The sequence below is a fragment of the Camelina sativa genome, chromosome 17 (genome assembly GCF_030686135.1).
Source record: "Camelina sativa cultivar CO46 ecotype springtype chromosome 17, ASM3068613v1".
NCBI lineage: Eukaryota > Viridiplantae > Streptophyta > Magnoliopsida > Brassicales > Brassicaceae > Camelina > Camelina sativa.
Window position 1 is genome coordinate 27,650,713 of NC_141896.1, and position 17,198 is coordinate 27,667,910.

General features: G+C 33.4%; 2 protein-coding genes, 1 non-coding gene and 2 pseudogenes across 3 annotated transcripts; 1 reads left to right on the top strand and 4 right to left on the bottom strand.

Moving 5' to 3' along the window:
- Nucleotides 1–6,342: 6,342 nt before the first annotated feature.
- On the bottom strand, nt 6,343–6,415 carry TRNAR-UCU (transfer RNA arginine (anticodon UCU)). Its single transcript has one exon. It is a non-coding gene; the product is annotated as a tRNA-Arg (tRNA).
- An 824-nt stretch (nt 6,416–7,239) lies between these two features.
- Nucleotides 7,240–9,480, bottom strand: LOC147924374 (uncharacterized protein At4g37920-like). The gene is made up of 6 exons (XM_087497315.1): nt 9,197–9,480; nt 8,611–8,945; nt 8,328–8,499; nt 7,990–8,234; nt 7,640–7,827; nt 7,240–7,561 (listed from the first exon to the last, which is right to left on the bottom strand). The coding sequence occupies exons 1-6, from the start codon at nt 9,342–9,344 to the stop codon at nt 7,402–7,404; spliced, it is 1,248 nt and encodes a 415-aa protein (XP_087353441.1). The 5' UTR covers nt 9,345–9,480; the 3' UTR covers nt 7,240–7,401.
- Nucleotides 9,481–10,847: 1,367 nt separating this feature from the next.
- Nucleotides 10,848–12,443, top strand: LOC147924375 (uncharacterized protein At3g43530-like; annotated as a pseudogene).
- A 170-nt stretch (nt 12,444–12,613) lies between these two features.
- LOC147924376 (uncharacterized) lies at nt 12,614–13,348 on the bottom strand. Its single transcript, XM_087494075.1, has 2 exons — nt 13,146–13,348; nt 12,614–13,075 (listed from the first exon to the last, which is right to left on the bottom strand). Exons 1-2 carry the CDS (start codon nt 13,335–13,337, stop codon nt 12,836–12,838), a joined length of 432 nt encoding a protein of 143 aa, XP_087350201.1. The 5' UTR covers nt 13,338–13,348; the 3' UTR covers nt 12,614–12,835.
- A 765-nt stretch (nt 13,349–14,113) lies between these two features.
- LOC147924377 (uncharacterized) lies at nt 14,114–16,089 on the bottom strand (annotated as a pseudogene).
- Between the last annotated feature and the right edge of the window lie 1,109 nt (nt 16,090–17,198).

Here is a 17,198-nt window from a genome sequence, read left to right on the forward strand (position 1 = left end):
CTAATAAATAAATATTTTATATATTTATGAACCTTTAAATACCTATGAAATAACAAAATACCATCACACCACGGATCGAGTCTCGCTCCCTACAAATGTAGGGATTTGGCTAATCGCTCGGCCTGTTGTGACCTAATGGTTGGCAAATATATATATATATATATATATATATATATATATATATATATATGTTACTAGATCAGAACCCGCCCAATGTGCGGGTTTAAAGTTTTATAAATTAAATTAAATTTAACAGAAATATATTAAAATTTGTTATATGTTATTTATAAAATTTAATTTTGTTATAATACACTTATTTATATCCATCTACAAATTTTTAATGTATGTTACTATTAAAAATGTATTTTTACACCTAAATATACTTTATGTTACAAATATATTTTTTATCGCCACCTAGAAAATGTCTATATGAATACATTAAACCAACTATATTACTTTACTTCTGCATAGTATTTTAATTACTAAAATTGTTTGCTCAAAAAACATTTTCAATAATAAATATATTACATAATATACTAATCAATGATGTATCATCACAATATTGTATGCGCACCATGGATAAAACCTCGGCTCCGCTCTCATCCCTTATGGAGAGAACCTTGCGTCCAACCTCTTCCACCATGGAGATAACCTTGCGTCCAACCTCCTCCACCTTCCTCTCTTGGGGAGATAACCTTGTGTCCAACCTTCTCCATCATAGAGCAGAGCCTCGGCTCTGCCCTCCTCCTGTGTGGAAAGAAAATGTTCACGTCTTTTTGCTATCTCAAAATGCCTTGTTGGGACAACCAATTAAAGTAAAAACATTTTTCTAACGTCACAAAACTAATGTTAAATTTCCCAATGTATTCGTGAAAGTGTCTTTGACACACCATGATGTAGCCTCTGTCTCTGTAACGCCTCAACCGCCACCTTGCTTAATGAGCCCATGTCCACTATCAGTCTATGGGCCCACCTTCCTATGTGGGCCCTACATATATTCCCGGTCTGTGGATTCATCCATATCCGATGGCCGGTTTGTTACGTCTGTGAGGCTTAAAAACTTGTTAACGACCCTACAAATCAACAAATGATCTGTTCCTGTGTTTTGTCCTCACTCGCACAGTTCCGACAATCACTTCCAGGAAGGTCACCCATCATGAAATTCTCTCATGACCCTTGACCGAAAAATAAGTGCATTTTGGCGATATATGTGGCCAAATCAATTCTTTTTAAACCTTTCCACAAACCAGGGTGTCACAGTCTTTGAGCTTATATGGATCTATCAACAACGATTTATGTTTTTCCAATCTATTATTTATCTATGTTTGTTGTAAGCTTATGTTTTGATTAGCCTATTTTATCCGTTCATTAGGTTGATGAGCTTATACTCGTTATCTCCCTTTGGAATTAAATGAATAATGGTAACAATTATATTTGCAAAAAAAAGAAGAAGAATTTATGACCAACCAATCAAGGTTCAGAAATTAGAAAAAAAATTAGTTTAGCATAATTAAAGAAAATAATAAGCACGGTAGTATATGAATTTCAAATAATTCAAAGATGAAAATAGAAATTAAATATAACAATCTAAATTACTATAATAAATAAAATGTAGTATTAGGAAAAGAAGACGCATATCTTAATCTTTTTTTCGATTAACATATTAATCCTACCTATTCCCAACTGAAAAAGGAGAAAGTAAGAGAAAATTTAGTTTTAAAAAAATGAGAATAGTTTACCTTCTCATTATGTAGAAGTGAGTATTTACAAAATTCAGTTTTAATAATTAACTGTATATTTTCCTTAATCCATTTTTATAGTTTTTTGTGGAATTAATAACTTAAAGTTAAAAATACGTAAATAATATTATAATTTCGAATTTTATGAAATATATATATATATATATATATATATATATATCTTATTATATAAACCTTGATGACAAAATTACTAATTAACAAGATCTTGACACGTGTCAATTATATCATTCAAATGTTGACACATATCAATTCATTATTAAAATTAAAAAATATATATAAAAATTCAAAACCTAACCTAAAAAGGTTTTATATAAAATTAAATAGATAAAATAACACCTAATTTTATTTAAAATATAATTATAAGATAAATCTTATTATATAAAGCTTGGTTCTTAAACTTAGTAACTCACCAGATCGTGACACGTGTTAGTTTTAACGATCAAAGATCAAAGTTAAAAACTCACCAGATCGTGACACTTGTCACTTTTAACGATTAAATATTCAAGTTAGTAACTCATCAGATTGTGACACGTGTCAATTTTAACGATCAGAAATCACATATCAAAGTTAGTAACTCATTAGATCGTGACACATGTCAATTTTAACGATCATAAATCACAGTTTTCAAGTTTGGTAAAACAATGCATAAGATAACTTAATCTTATTATATTTAAAAAAATTTTGTTAATCCTAGAAGGAAAAAAGATTGTAAATACACCCCTCTATATAAGCAAATAGATGATGACATATGTTTCACCAAACAAAATAATTTCTACTAGCATTGTTTTCTTGGTATTTTTTTTTTTCTAAACCTTTTGTACACATCTTTTTTCTTGAACAAGTCTTCGAAGGCAATTTGTTTGTTGTCTAATCGAAGCAATTATATAAAAAGATTCCTATATATTACAACGTATTTTTGTCGTCGTTTCATTGAATTTTTTTTGTTTCTCAATTTTATAATGCATACTACGCAATCTCTCGGTGTTATTATTATTTCTATTAATTTGCAAGACAAGTAGCATGAAAAAAAAGATGAATACACAAATGCAAGATCAACTAAACAGAAAGCGTTCTTATCGTCGAACGATAGTACGTCTTAAAAGAAAGTGGGAAGCAAGAAATGTTTTTAAAAAAACAATGAGCTCATTGGAATAAATTTATTCATAAAATATAAAAGGGATTAAGAAAAATATACAGTAAATTATTAATTATAAAAAATGTATACTCACTTCTATATAAACATAGATCGTCTCATATTATTCATCTAACAAAGTAATTTATCTAAAAATATTACTTTCAACTTTGTTCTATTGGTCAAACTTTTTAATGGGAAGACAAATTTTTCTTATTTTTCAAAACCAAAATATACTCCTACTTTCTACTTTTTCAGTTTGGAATTGGTAAGATTAATATTGACCCAAAAAAAAGGAAGATTAAGATATGCATCTTCTTTTTCTAATATAGTATTTTAAAATTTATTGTAATAGTTTTAGATTGTTTTCCTTAATTCATATTTTCATATTTGAATTATTTGAGATTCATATATTACCATGCTTATAATTTTCTATTATTTCATTAATTATGTCAAATTAATTTTCTTCTAATTTCTCAACCTTCATTGGTTGGTCATACACCTTTTTTTTGTGCAAACATAATTGTTACCATTCGTTCAATCTCAAAAGAAGATAAAGAGGAGAAGGTCATCAGCCTAATGATTGGATAAAATATGCTTATCAAACACAAGCCTACAACAAACATAGATTGATTGGAAAAACATAAATCGTTGTTGATAAATCCATAGGAGCTTGGAGACAGAGACTAAATTATGGTGTGTCAAAAAAACTTCCATGAATACATTGGGAAATTTAACATTAGTTACTACCAAAAGATTTTGTGACGTTGGAAAATGGTCTTTAGTTTCATTGGTTGCCAGAGCAAGTCACTTTGAGATAGCTGACGTGAACATATTTTCTCCACACTAGAGGAGGGCAGAGCCGAGGTTCCCTTTATTTTGGAGGAGGTTGGACGCAAGGTTATATACCCAAGGTAGGAAGGTGGGAGAGGTTGGATGCAAAGTTATCTCCCCAAGGAAGGAAGACGGAGTGAAGGTTCTCCATGGTGGAGGATGTTAGACGCAAGGTTCTCTCCATAAGGGAGGAGAGTAGAACAGATGTTCTCTCCATGGTTAGACATACTCTATTGTGATGTAGTTTATTTTTTATTCAAAAAGTGTTTTGAGCCAACAATTTTAGTGATTAAAGAAACTATGCAAAAGTGAAAGTAAAAAGACATATAACAGTTGGCTTAATTTGCTCATATAGACATTTTCTAGGTAGTGGTAATTAATATATTTATAACATACAATATATCTAGGTGTAAAAAATACACTTTTAATGGTAACATACATAAAAGATTTGTATATAGATATAAATCAATGTCTTATAGCAAAAAAAAAAGTTATAATTAATGTAAAATAAATTTTAATATATTTTTATTAAATTTTATTTTATTTACAAAACTTTAAACCCGCACATCGACGGGTCCTTATCTAGTATATATATAATCTCTTTATAATTATTTTAAAAAAAACTTTGTATTTTTTATAAATTCTGTAACTTTTGATAATTATCTTTTACATTATTTATATTTTTTAAAACAATATATTTTATTTTTTTATAATAAAATTCCTCCTATTAAATATTAATTTTTACGTATTTCAAAATCTCATATTGATAACTTAACATGTGTCAAAATCTTGTTAATGACTAACTTTCAAAACCCAACTTTATATAATAAGATAGATAAAAATATAAGCAAATATCTTATAAATTTAAATTGATTATTATTGATTCAAATTTTTATGAAATCACATTTTCATCTATTACATATAAACTTTAAAAACCAAAATTTTTTTGAGTTGATCAGGTAAAATTTATTTTATTTCAATCTAGAATAAATTATTTTATGATTTATAAAAATAATAATGTATACTCAATATGAGTTTTTATTACTTTAAATTAAAAAGTCATTTATTAAAAGATGTGTTGATTATTTAGCTCTCTTTTATTAAATATATATTAAATATTAAAAGAAATTCTTTTGTTAGTGCGTTATTTGAAAAACGCTGCACAGTTGGTAGTTAAACAAATCATGAGTAAAGTCTAATCTTGAATATCGTGAACAGTGTTTTTTTTTCCTTTTGTAAAAAACGCAAATTAACAAAAAAGAATTATGATTGGTGTATAAAGTAATTTTTAGAAAAGCATTCTTTGAATCCAACTATATTAATTGAGAAGTACAAATATAAAACTAACCTTAAAATGTGTAAAAAATTACATTCAATTGCCATTAGAAAAAAATAATTAAGTTTAATTAACTAATTTAAATAAATATAATTAATTAAAAATAAAAAACACTTACGGATCAAATATTAAAAAATCTAAAAAATAATTTTCTCTCTCTAATAAATTATGGACGAAATTACTAATTATTTTTTAAAAAAAATATATAAACCAATCAGAATTTTAAAAACTAAGAATTTATATCCAAGTATACAATACAATTATTTTTAATAACTAAATTCGAAGATTTTGTTAAGTTTTGAAATTATGATTCTCCTATCATCTTTATTTTATTTTATTTACAAATTGTTTGGAATTTTCATATAATACTTATAATTTAAAATGCATATTTTTCTGCATATGTTGTGATTTGATTTTTTTAAAACGAAGATATATTATTCATTGTATGAAATGTGTGTTTTAATTTCCACATTGGCAGGTTGGTAAAACTAAATTTATATAAATAATAAATTAATAATTTTTATTTACTCACAATTATAATATTAAAATTACTATTTTATATTTCACATAATAATGATGCAAATATAACAACAAACAATATAAAACTGTAATAATACATCAAAAATAAAATACTATAGTATTCTAAAATAATTAGTATTCAAATAGACTAATAGATTTACATAACAATTTTAAATAAATATTATCTCAAACAAAATAACTTAAAAAAACAATAATTTTAATTATTATATTATAATTTTTTAAAAAAATGTTGACCCGTGCTTTAAGCACGGGATATATCCTAGTTTCCCATTATTAGTGTCTTCATTGTTTAACATCCAATTCTTAGAAAAATATTAGTAACATTTTAGAAAGCAAAAAAAAAATCCTTCGAAAAGAAGTTTTACTTGTTAAAATGTCACAATTTAAAAAAAACTGCCAAGTCACATGCAAAATCTTTTTATTTAGATTGTTTAATATTCTTTTAGTCAATCTTTGAGTCGCATATCTAACAAAAGAATATAGATTTAAAATAACGTAACAGTAAAAAAATTGAGCTAAAAAAATGATAGGGCAAATTGTTTATGATGTCCAAATCATAGTTGAGTTTTTTCCGTATTATCATCAGGTCATAATTGTTTATGATGTCCAAATCCAAATGGTCATTTAGTTTGTTTTAATGGTCTAGGAAATAATTCAACCACTAAAGAGGGATATTTAAAGGTCCATAAAAAAAAACGAAGAAGAAGAAACTGTAAACTAAGTTGGACAAAAACAGTAAACACGCCCGGTGGGACTCGAACCCACAATCGTTTGATTAGAAGTCAAACGCCTTATCCATTAGGCCACGGGCGCTTTTGTTCATTATCTTCATTTATAATTTTAATAACAACAATTAATAAGGCTGCGGAGAGACGACAAACTTTTTTTTTTTCTTTTCAAAAGAGAAGACAAAAACCTAAGTGCATTAATTTGCATTGTTTTTATACTCTAAAAATCAGGTCTCTAATAGTTTAGTAATCGACCAAGAAAGTTAAAGAAATAAATGGAGCCCTAGGATTTTAATTTTTGTGTCATTTGATTTATATATAGCCTCCAATCTGCATAAGTTTGCATAGTTTTCAATTTAGGGTTGAGTTTCTAGCCTCCAATTTCTGATCTATATGTTTAGTTGTAATTTAGTCTTGAAAATCTTGTTTATTTGATCTTGAAAGTAACTTGTTGGTATTTTTTGGCATTTAAAAAAGAAAAAAGAAAATAGAAAGAAAATAATCTTTTGGCCTAGGGTTTTGGTTTTGTAATCTTCAGTAATCAGTTCTCACATGTTAAAAATTTGAATTTTACTTAATTCACTCCGAAGTCTAGTGCTTTTTGATAGCCAGGAAGAGTATGAAATGCTCGAGAACCCATAATTTCAAATTTTCAACTGTAATTAAGCGGAGCCTACACAGCTTTCGACTATGATTTCAAAAGGCCAAAAGGTTAGAGGAGCTTAGTTATGAGAAAATACCACAACTCTCTCTAATTAAGATGGATACTTATAACACAACTCTTAACCGGGAGGAAGAAGCTGAGGAATAGCTTTCATACACAAAATTACAATGTATGAACAGGAAGCATGTGATATATTCAAGAAGAATCAAACTACGTACTCCGGGAAGTATATATCTTGTGCATCATGTTTAAGTGTCTCACATATTCTATTCATAGAAATGCAAGATTCTACAGTTTAGTCTTATGGTGGTATCAAAACTATGTGTGAAACCTGAAGAATGTCATACACCATATACAACACATACATGGTAACAAAAAGAGAAATTATGATCTGTAAAATCTTTGAATCATAAATACTTCTTTTCAACAAGCTTCTTGAGTACTTCCATTTTGGCAATGAGCTCAGGATGCATAAGGTCTTTGGCTTCCTTCACTAAACTCCCTTCTTTGCTGAAATGATACGCCTCCAACACCGTCTTTATTAAACTCTGCAAATGCTCCGGCGTCCTACACAGTTTCCATTTTTTACTCAGCCTGAGGTTCCATAAATGTATATAAAGCTAAACCGAGTCTTCTCGTGCTTACGTGTATAAGTAGTCTACATCAGTCCCTTCAAGCTCCTCCCCAGGGGTAAAAGCGTCTTGTAGAGCGCTCAATTGTTCCTGAGGATCCTCTATGGATAGTAGATACTTAAGTATTCTCACCTCTTTGGGCATAAGCCTCTGCAGATTCCCTCTTGCTGTTACGTACAAATGATACAGTATGTCTTTTACCTGTCAAGGACCAACACCAAATGGGTGAAAGAAATTCTACGACTTGTATGATTTCAATGTGATGATGCAAAGAAAATATGCTCATCCAAGAGAAACGCCATATGGTTAGTGGTTACTAATTCCAATTCTCTGCTACTACTGAATGTAGAAGGAGTTTAGTACCTCCTCTTTCATCATGTTGGATTCCTTAGCAGCAGACCATGCTTTTGTGATCATAAGAACCAACGCAGAATCAAGCTGATTCTTCTCAGCCAAACTATCAATCTTTCTGCAAGCAGCATCAAGAGAAGGGGAGTTGATTATGTCCTGGAGCTTCAATTCCGCAGCGTTTAGTGCGTCAATGCTTTCTGTTGAAGTGTCATAGGCTTGTACAGCCGCAATAGACAACTTCCCCAGCGAGGCAAGAGCTTACCAAAAAAAGTTACCATTGAACAAATATCAGTATATTGTTTTGTTCCATTGGGGTTAGGCATTAACTCACAAGAGGCACAAAAAATTACCATCTTGCTCATCCGGATTGTCATAGTAGGATTCAGCAACAGTATGCAAATGATCAAAAAACTCGTTTGTGAAATCCTTACGTCGTCTTGCAACAAGTTCACCAATTTCAGCTGGTGGTGTCCTCTTGATAACATTCAGAAGCTCATCATGCCTTTGAATATCTTCATCAACCTGATTAAGACCAATGTCACAATTAAACAGCATAGATAAGATCACCCGAATTTGAAAATACAAAAGAAAAGGGAAGGGAAACATAATTCCAATAGCTTCAAAGTTTTTCACCTCCTTGAGCTTTCTTGCAAGCCGATGAACCTTATGCTTCATCTCAGGGTTATCCTCGGAATCCGCTCGTTCCTGACACCGTTTGTAGAAATGTGGCCGGATACTATCCCATTCTTTGCTAAAAGCTAACAGTCTTCTCCAGTCAGAAGGTGTAGGCTTATCAACCATGAAAACCTCAATGAGCTTATCACAAACTTTGGTCATTCTCTGGTTATCTACAACCTTATCCGTTCCACCTTCTTTCTTCTCCTCTTTAGCTACAACATTTTTATCATCCACAACAGCTGAGACAACAAATCTCTGAGGTCTTTCACCCTTCAAGTTCAGTAAACATCCTGAGATTTCACAATATTACTAACAATCACAGACCAGTCAAATCTTATGGAAATAAGAGTTTGGTCTCTAAGCTAAACAGAATCTTTGAGATTAATTGTGAACAATAATAAAAGCAAGAATTAGTCTAAAATCAAGAACAGTATATGGGCCATGTAGAAGCAAGTAAGACAACAAAGTTTCGAAATTTCTAAGGCTTTAACATGAATAACTTACAAATATTTGATTTTTTTTTTTTGTGAAAAGCCTTTACCTTGTCCGATTCGAAGACCACCGCCGGAAGTCACTTGTACATGAGTTCCGGCGAAACAGAGAGGAGAAACGAGACGAGCTCCGAATTTTACAGAGGTAAAGCTAGAAAGTGAACAAGAACAAGAAGATTGGAATAAAACGGATACCATGTTCTCCGAAAGACGACAGCTTTCACATAAGATAGGTTGAAGAAAGGGTTTTAGCCGGAGAAAAAATATGATTCTGAGGAAGACGATGAATTAATGGCACTATTGTAATATTTATTCAAATTTGAGGGCCTTTTCTAAAATACAACTCACAACACTCGGCCTTTTAAGACTGGGAAAATGAGTTTTCGTCTCAGAACTCCCTAAAACATTTCTGACAATCTCAAAAGTTCCTTTCTTTTTTGGCATTTGTTTTTGTTTTTTTTTTTAAATCGAGAATGTGTTGTTTTACATTCTTGTCTATAGAAAACTTAGATATTTACAAAAAATATATGGGTAGTATCCACCCAAAAAACTGAATCGGATCTAAAACCCAAAAAAACTGAATCGGTTTTTTTTAAAAAAAACTGTAAATTAAAACTGCTCTTTCTCGTCACTCTTCTATTTCTTCGGGAAATTCGAAGCGATTTGGGTGAAACTGTAGAACTAGGGTTTTCTCGTTTTCATTCAATCAAGTAAAAATCGAGTAAGAAGATGGCGAAAACAAGGGGGGGGGGGTCGTGTGAGGAGGAGTGAGCGTTTGAAAGAGAAGAAGATCTCAGAAGGAGATGGTGGTTCGAAAGCAAAATCCGATTCGCCGGAAGTAGGTGTGTCGGGTTTGAGTCCGGCGACAGTAGGAGGAGAGAGAGCTTTGAGTACGGTGGCGGAAGAAAGTGAAAGTCGAGTTTCGGAGGAACCCAATCCGATGGTCGGAAGAGAAAATGCAAACGAAGTAGAGAAAGCAAAATCCGCTACTCCAAAATCAAGTAATGGAGAAGAAGATGATGAAGAAGGAGGAGATAACGAGAGATCTACTTCTGTGGAATCAAGCGATGGAGAAGAAGAAGGAAACGATGAAGGGGAAGAAGGAAACGATGAAAGGGAAGAAGAAAAAGATGAAGTGGAAGAAGAAAACAATGAAGGAGAAGATTGTGAAGAAGGGGAAGAAAAAGACGATGAAGAGGAAGAAGAAAACGATGAAGAAGAAGAAAACAATGAAGGAGAAGATTGTGAAGAAGGGGAAGAAAAAGACGATGAAGGGGAAGAAGAAAACGATGAAGGAGAAGAATCGGAAGAAAAAGACGATGAAGGAGAATAAGAAGAAGATAAGGAGGGAAGTTCGAACTCGGCAGGTAACTCGAGAAGGAGTACAAGCGAAAGTGAGATGGAGCACGAGGAGGACAACGATGCAAGTGTAAGTACAACAAGTCTGTGTCATTCGTTCGGAATTTGAAAACTCATTGGAATTTGAAATTGATCAAGTAGAACTGGTGCAACTATTGGTGTAGAACTAGTAGAACTTGTGCAACTATTGGGTGTAGAACTAGTAGAACTGGTGCAACTTTTGGGTGTAGAACTAGTAGAACTGGTACAACTAGGTGGTGTAGAACTAGTAGAACTGGTAGAACTAGTTGTTGTATAATTGGTATAACTCATATAAAACTGATATTGTTGCAGGAATCGGAGGAAACAGAAGCGATGAAACCTTTAGGAATGCACTTCGAGCCTAGCCAGTACAACAAGAAAATCAAGCTATCGACTAGGTGTCATATTTTTGAAACTTTGAAAACGCTGGATAAATTAGAGCATCCACTGACTAGTTCTGAGAGGGATTGGTTTGAGAATCATCCACAATTCAAGCACATTTTTCACATGCCAAGGGAACCAAACCACAAGCTTATGGGAATGTGGATGCTCTTACTTCGAACGGCTAAAATCGAAAAAAAGAAGGAAGCATGGTTTGTTGTGAATGGTGTTCCAATCCGGTATGGTCTGAGAGAACATGCTTTGATGTCTGGATTAGATTGTCGGTGCTATCCACTTGATTACAAGGAAGCCGGCGGTACCGTGTTTCAAAGGAAATATTTTTTACAAAAAAAAAAAGATTACACTTGAAGATGTGAGGAGACACCTATTGATAATGCAACCAGATCGTACTCGTGATAGGTTGAAGATGGCGGTTCTCTACTTTTTAGGAAGCATCATTGCAGGCTATACAAAAGACTCGGGGAGAGATGCAATGGGTATCGATGATTTTGTTGTAAGCGCAGTGAATGATCTAGGTTTTTGTGTGTCTTTTCCTTGGGGGAGATTATCATTCGAGAACATGCTAGAAGAGATTTCCCATACAATGAGTCATTTTAATGGGGTCGTGGTTAAAGAGAATGCGTTATGGCCTGTTCCAGGTTTCTGTATTCCATTGGAGGTTAGTTAGTTTAAAATTTGAAGTTTTCTCATTGTTGATATTTCTTATAAGTGAAGCTGATTTTAGTTTTTTTTCCTTGTGTTGTGTAGTTTTTACTATTTGAGGCAGTTCCAATTTTGGCGAACACTTACGTTGACCAAATTCCTGAGGCGGATGCAAGTTGTCCTAGGATGTGCAGGAGGAAATTTAAGAGGACCGGTCAGAAAGGTTTTCCTCTAAAGAATATTGGTGATACACTTGGTACAACAACGGTTAGTTATCCTATCAATTGCCATTATTAATCATTTGAATAAATTGGTTTGTAATGTATCTAAAGTAGGTCGTTTACACAGGCAATTGCTAGTGTGATCCCTCATAATGATGAAGAAATTCCTCTTCTCGATTTAATCATGGAAGAAGCTGAGGAAGAGGATACCCATGATGTCGTTGTTGCCAATTGGATGTGGCGCCTTCGTAGAGGACTACCTGTACTTTTGGAGGAGATGTACACAGCCGATGTGGCTACTCGTTCAGGACAAAACGATGCGAATGAGGAAATAGTCGCCAATGAACAACCGAGAGAAGATACTATTGAGTTGGTGGATCTTCTAAGGACCATGAAGAAGGATATGAAAACCCAGTTCGATAACATTTCGGCGAAGATTGATGGGCTTGAAAAAAGGATCGAACCGTTGGAAGTATATGTGAAAGAGCAAGAGAAACCAAAGGTAATACTTCATAATACTATAGTAATACTTGATAATACTAGAAGGTGTTAACAAAATTTGGTTTCATGTTAGGCGCCTGTAGCTGATGAGCAACCGAGTACTTCGCAAGAAGGAGGGAGAGGGACGAAGAGGAAAAGGTCTAAGAAGTAGTAAAACTATGTTATTTTCTTTGATTTGTCATCGTAGTACTAGTAAAACTATGTAAAACTTCGTTATTTTGTTGGATTTGCGATTGGTACTGGTATTACTAGTTAAACTATGTAAAACTACGTTATTTTCTTGGATTTTCCGTTCGTATTTTTGGTAAAACTACGTAAAACTAAACAAAAACTAGAGAATTCATATAAGAAAAATATAGAACATGATTCAATTCAAGAAGGAGGCATAATCCTAGAAGTCACATAGAACATCATGATTAAACAAGAGAAGTCACATGAAAGATAAGAAACTGATTCAACAAGAGAATTCAAGGAAAAGATAAGAAACAGAATCTGATTCAACAAGTTTTAAACCAACGTAGAATGAGATCGACTCAGATAATATCAATCGAAACACAACCTATCCAGGAGATCGACTCGAGTGGTAAGCAACGCCAACTCCTCCTTTAGTTTGGCAATCTCGTCACTCTTCTCCTTAAGCTCCATCTGCAAATTATAGATCTTAGTATGATGGGGTTCAAATTCCTTCAATCTCTCCCAATGGTTATCAACATCTTTCCTTAAGGTTTGGGTTTCTTCTTCAATTGCATCAGCCCAATTTTTCCGCCTGTGCAATCCATCATCCTGAAAATTATATCAACGAACAGTTAACAAAATCAGGTATCTCAATTGTATTTGATTAAATTTAATTTACCTTATACTTAACGCAAGTAAACCATCTCTTTTTCTCTGTTTCTGTTGGAGAGATCTCATTGACGATTCGTTTGCCACATGGGCAAACTCGAGGCATGCCAAAATCACCATCGGCTATGGCTTCTCGCCATGCTTGTAACTTCCTCGCCTTCTTCTGATCAGCATAGTATGGGTCGGCCTCAAATTGTTCCATAGTTTGAGAAGGAGAGAAATAGAACTAGGATCTTCGACTTTGAAGATGAGAGAAGGAGGACTCGGTGTACTTTAGGTTTCGAAGAAGAAAATGAATGAATGGCTGAGAATGAGCTGGAGTGAAGATAAAATAAGAAAGAAAGAAAGAAAAACGCAATGCTATCGTCTAAAAAGAAAGAAAAAACGCAATTCTGGCCACGTGTAAAAGATGTGTGCGTTCACACTGTGTGTTCACACACAGTTTTACCGAGTAATGTGGTTGCACTAAACTTGCAAATAGTTGTACTTTAGAGGTTTCTCAGTTTAATTAGTTTTACTAAACCTTAGCATTACTTTTTTTAGTTTTACAGTTGATTAAACTTAACTAACATACAATTACAAGCTTTTTGCAACTTCATAAGTTAAAACTTATAATTCTATAACTTTTTTCATGCTTACTTGGTAATTATTTACAAAGTGACATTAAAAGTGTAAGGAAACACTTGTTGAGATTCTTCAATAAATAAATTAAAATTGGTATATTTTCGAAAATTATTCATTTATAGTAGAAACCTATGTAGAACATTTATACTATACAATATGTATTATACAATATGTATTGATTTTAGGTAGTACCAATTTTATTATTTTTACCAGTTTTATCTTAGTTCTGCCAGTTCTGCCAGTTCTGCCAGTTCTACTCTCTCATATACACATATTTTGAAAGAAGAAAATATTAATAGACTTCAAATTAAGTTTCAAACCAAGTTTTACATTAAGTATCAAACCAAACACAATTGATACATGAAGAGGTGAATCAAACATGAACATTATCTCCAAATAACAACCATTGGAGTCCTTGTCTCCGGCGCCTTTTATTCTGCGTCCTAGGTTGAGTTTTTGGTCGCTTTTCCCCAGCAGATGCATACCTTTTTGTTTTCTTTCTTCCCCCTCTTATTTTCCGATTCGGAGGTATGATCTCCATATCTTGGACGTCATCTAGGACATCCCATCGAGACTTATCAGGTACTAAATAAATTGTCCTGCAATATGCAATTACCCACAGCTCCGTCCAATAATACTTAGAACACAACTCATGTAACTCGAAATCCTTACCTCCATATTTTTGGTATGTAATGAAAGACGCCAATGCATGCACACAAGGATACTTTTGTATATCGAAAAACTTCTCAATCGCAACTTCTCAATCGCAACTTCACCAAATAAGGCTTTCCGTCACTGTCAATGACATTGTATTCAAGCTCGAAACCATTTAGCTCTATCACCTTTAGTTTCTCAGCAGTTGCCCATAAATCATGTAAGTATTTCTCCACTAAAGGCACCAATTTATTTGCGACTGATCCAGACACAGCATCTTTTCGATGTTCATTAAACCATTCAGAGAATTTTTTAAGTATTGCATCAAGCATGGGTATCAAGGAGTACCTCCTTGCATCTTTGAATACACTGTTCAACGATTCAACACAGTTGCTTGTGTCTAGGTTGTATCTATCTCCTGGAAAAACACATCGTGCCCATCTTTCTTTCTGGGTAGATTCTTCAAGATACTTGGCAGCAGAAGGATATCTTGTCGTAAAAGATGCGTAAGCAATGTTGAACTCAGCCACTGTGTAAAACCTACTACACTCCATGAATCTCCATGCAACAACGTCTTTGTTCACGTTACGAGCATAACCTTTCATATTTTGCGATAAATGCCATATACAAAAACCATGATGAGCCAGAGGATACACATTAGCTATAGCTTTTATGAGACTTGTATTTCTGTCAGTCATAAATACTATTTCAGAAGAATCCCCAACAACGGTTTTCAACATCTCCAAAAACCAATTCCAACTTGCATCATTCTCACCATCAAGAACACCAAACGCCAAGGGATAATGGTGACGGTTAGGATCTTGAGCCGACGCAAAAACAAGAACACCCTTATATCCGTTCTTTAGAAAAGTTGCATCCATAGTTATAACTTTCCTCATGACTTTAAATCCTTCAATGCTAGCTCCCAAAGCTATGAACAAGTACATGAATTTATTATTCTCATCGCAATGCACATATGATCTTGTACCATGATTAACCTTCTCTAACATGTGCAGATAACATCGCAGCATCTTGTAGCTTTCTTCTGGGCTACCTTTCAAATCAGTAACAGCTTGATTTTTCCCTCTCAACGCCGTGGAATATGATATATCAACACCTAATTTTGTCTTGACAAGATCCATGATAATTTTCGGAGGTGGAGTTTCCATTTGCCCTAGATAATCACCATGTAAAAGAGAAGCAACTAATTGTGGAGTGCCTTGCCTCTTACTATTGCTTGAACTTTGACTAGCCCGAGAGCATGTATGCATCTTGTTGTGCCTTCTAATCGAGAAAATATCTGTACCTCGAATCCTACCACCTCGTAAACCCCAGTTACATCCTTCTTTAGGACATTTGACCACATAACGCACCTTGTCCGACTTTACTATTTCAAAACTAAAACAGTTAGCGAATGAAGCTCTATCCACCACATCTTGCAATGCCTTCTTGTTTGGAAATTCTTGAAGTTTAGTCAGATCCAAACCGTCATCCCATGGTTCAATATACTTACACGGTTCTACAATAGGGCGTGGCTCAGTATATTCATCACCTTCATCACGTGATTCAGCTTCACCCTCTTTATTAGAATCACCCTCTACAGCCTTTTCTTTGCCTACGTAGACAACAATGGCGTTAGGTCCGATTTCACCATCCTTCGCAATGTTGGTTTTCATAGTTCATACCAACAGAACTTTGGTCCCCTATGGGCACTGTGGGCACTGTGGGCACTATGGGCACTATGGGAACTTGCTCAGGCTGAGGCTCAGAAGGGATGACATTCACAAACAACATACATCTTCGCTTCTCATAATTAACGGAGTCTAGATAAACATTAACATCCTCATCATCATTAAGCTCACAATGCTCCAATGTTTCTACCAGTAGTGGCTTGTAGCTCAGCTGCAACTGAACGTTACTTTCAACAAACCCAAGCTTCCTCTGTATCCTTGCTTTTAACATCAACAATGTTATATTTCTCTTAAACATTATACTATACATGCGTCCTTCATATTTAAAATGTAGGCTGACGTTCTCGCATATTGTATCCTGCCAAACCAACCAATATAAAAAAATCATAATTAGTACTACTACTAGTTTTACTAGTTTTACTAAAAATATCAGTATTACCAGTTTCACCACCTTCTCTCTCCTATCAAAATCGAATCGAATGGTACACGAGTTCTAATCGAGTTAATTCACTGAAATCGAAAGCCAAATCCCTTTCTTATCTAATAGATAGCTCAATCGACCCATAAACCTTTGTAAAACACCCAATGTGCTAAGCTTTCTTCGATCTAAATCCAATTGAATTTCTATATTTACAAATCAAAAACAAATTCAACCAAAAGCAACTCTAAAGTGAAGTAACGCACCTGCATTTTGAAGAACAACTTGATTCAACTTGATTTGGTGAAGAACGACAGCGGTAGGAGCTCCGACGATGGAAGAATCGCCGGCGGCTGGATTGAGACGTGAGTAACCAGGTGGGTTTCGAGTGGGTTTATCGGGTCGAAAACGAGAGCTGGATATGTTTTTTTATTTAAAAATTTTAATCTAAATCAATGAAATTAGAAGGCTAAAATCGTCTCACCATCTCTTATTAAAAAAAGTGAGGGTATGAAGAATAGAGAGGGAGATAAGAGATTTGTCAAATTTTTTTAGGGAGTTTTGAGACGTTTACTCGAGCGATGGCCATTTTATATCCATACAATTTCCAAAGTGCCAATTTCTATCTGTACAAACTTACAGTGCTAATTTATACATGTCCTCAAATCAAATTCAA

Coding starts and splice junctions, on each gene's coding strand:
- LOC147924374 (XM_087497315.1), bottom strand. CDS start 9,344: ATGGTATCCGTTTTATTCCAATCTTCTTGTTCTTGTTCACTTTCTAGC. Junction 8,235..8,327: donor CAATCCGGATGAGCAAGATG/GTAATTTTTTGT, acceptor TTTTTTGGTAAG/CTCTTGCCTCGCTGGGGAAG. Junction 7,562..7,639: donor GATGTAGACTACTTATACAC/GTAAGCACGAGA, acceptor GAAACTGTGTAG/GACGCCGGAGCATTTGCAGA.
- LOC147924376 (XM_087494075.1), bottom strand. CDS start 13,337: ATGGAACAATTTGAGGCCGACCCATACTATGCTGATCAGAAGAAGGCG. Junction 13,076..13,145: donor TTACTTGCGTTAAGTATAAG/GTAAATTAAATT, acceptor TATAATTTTCAG/GATGATGGATTGCACAGGCG.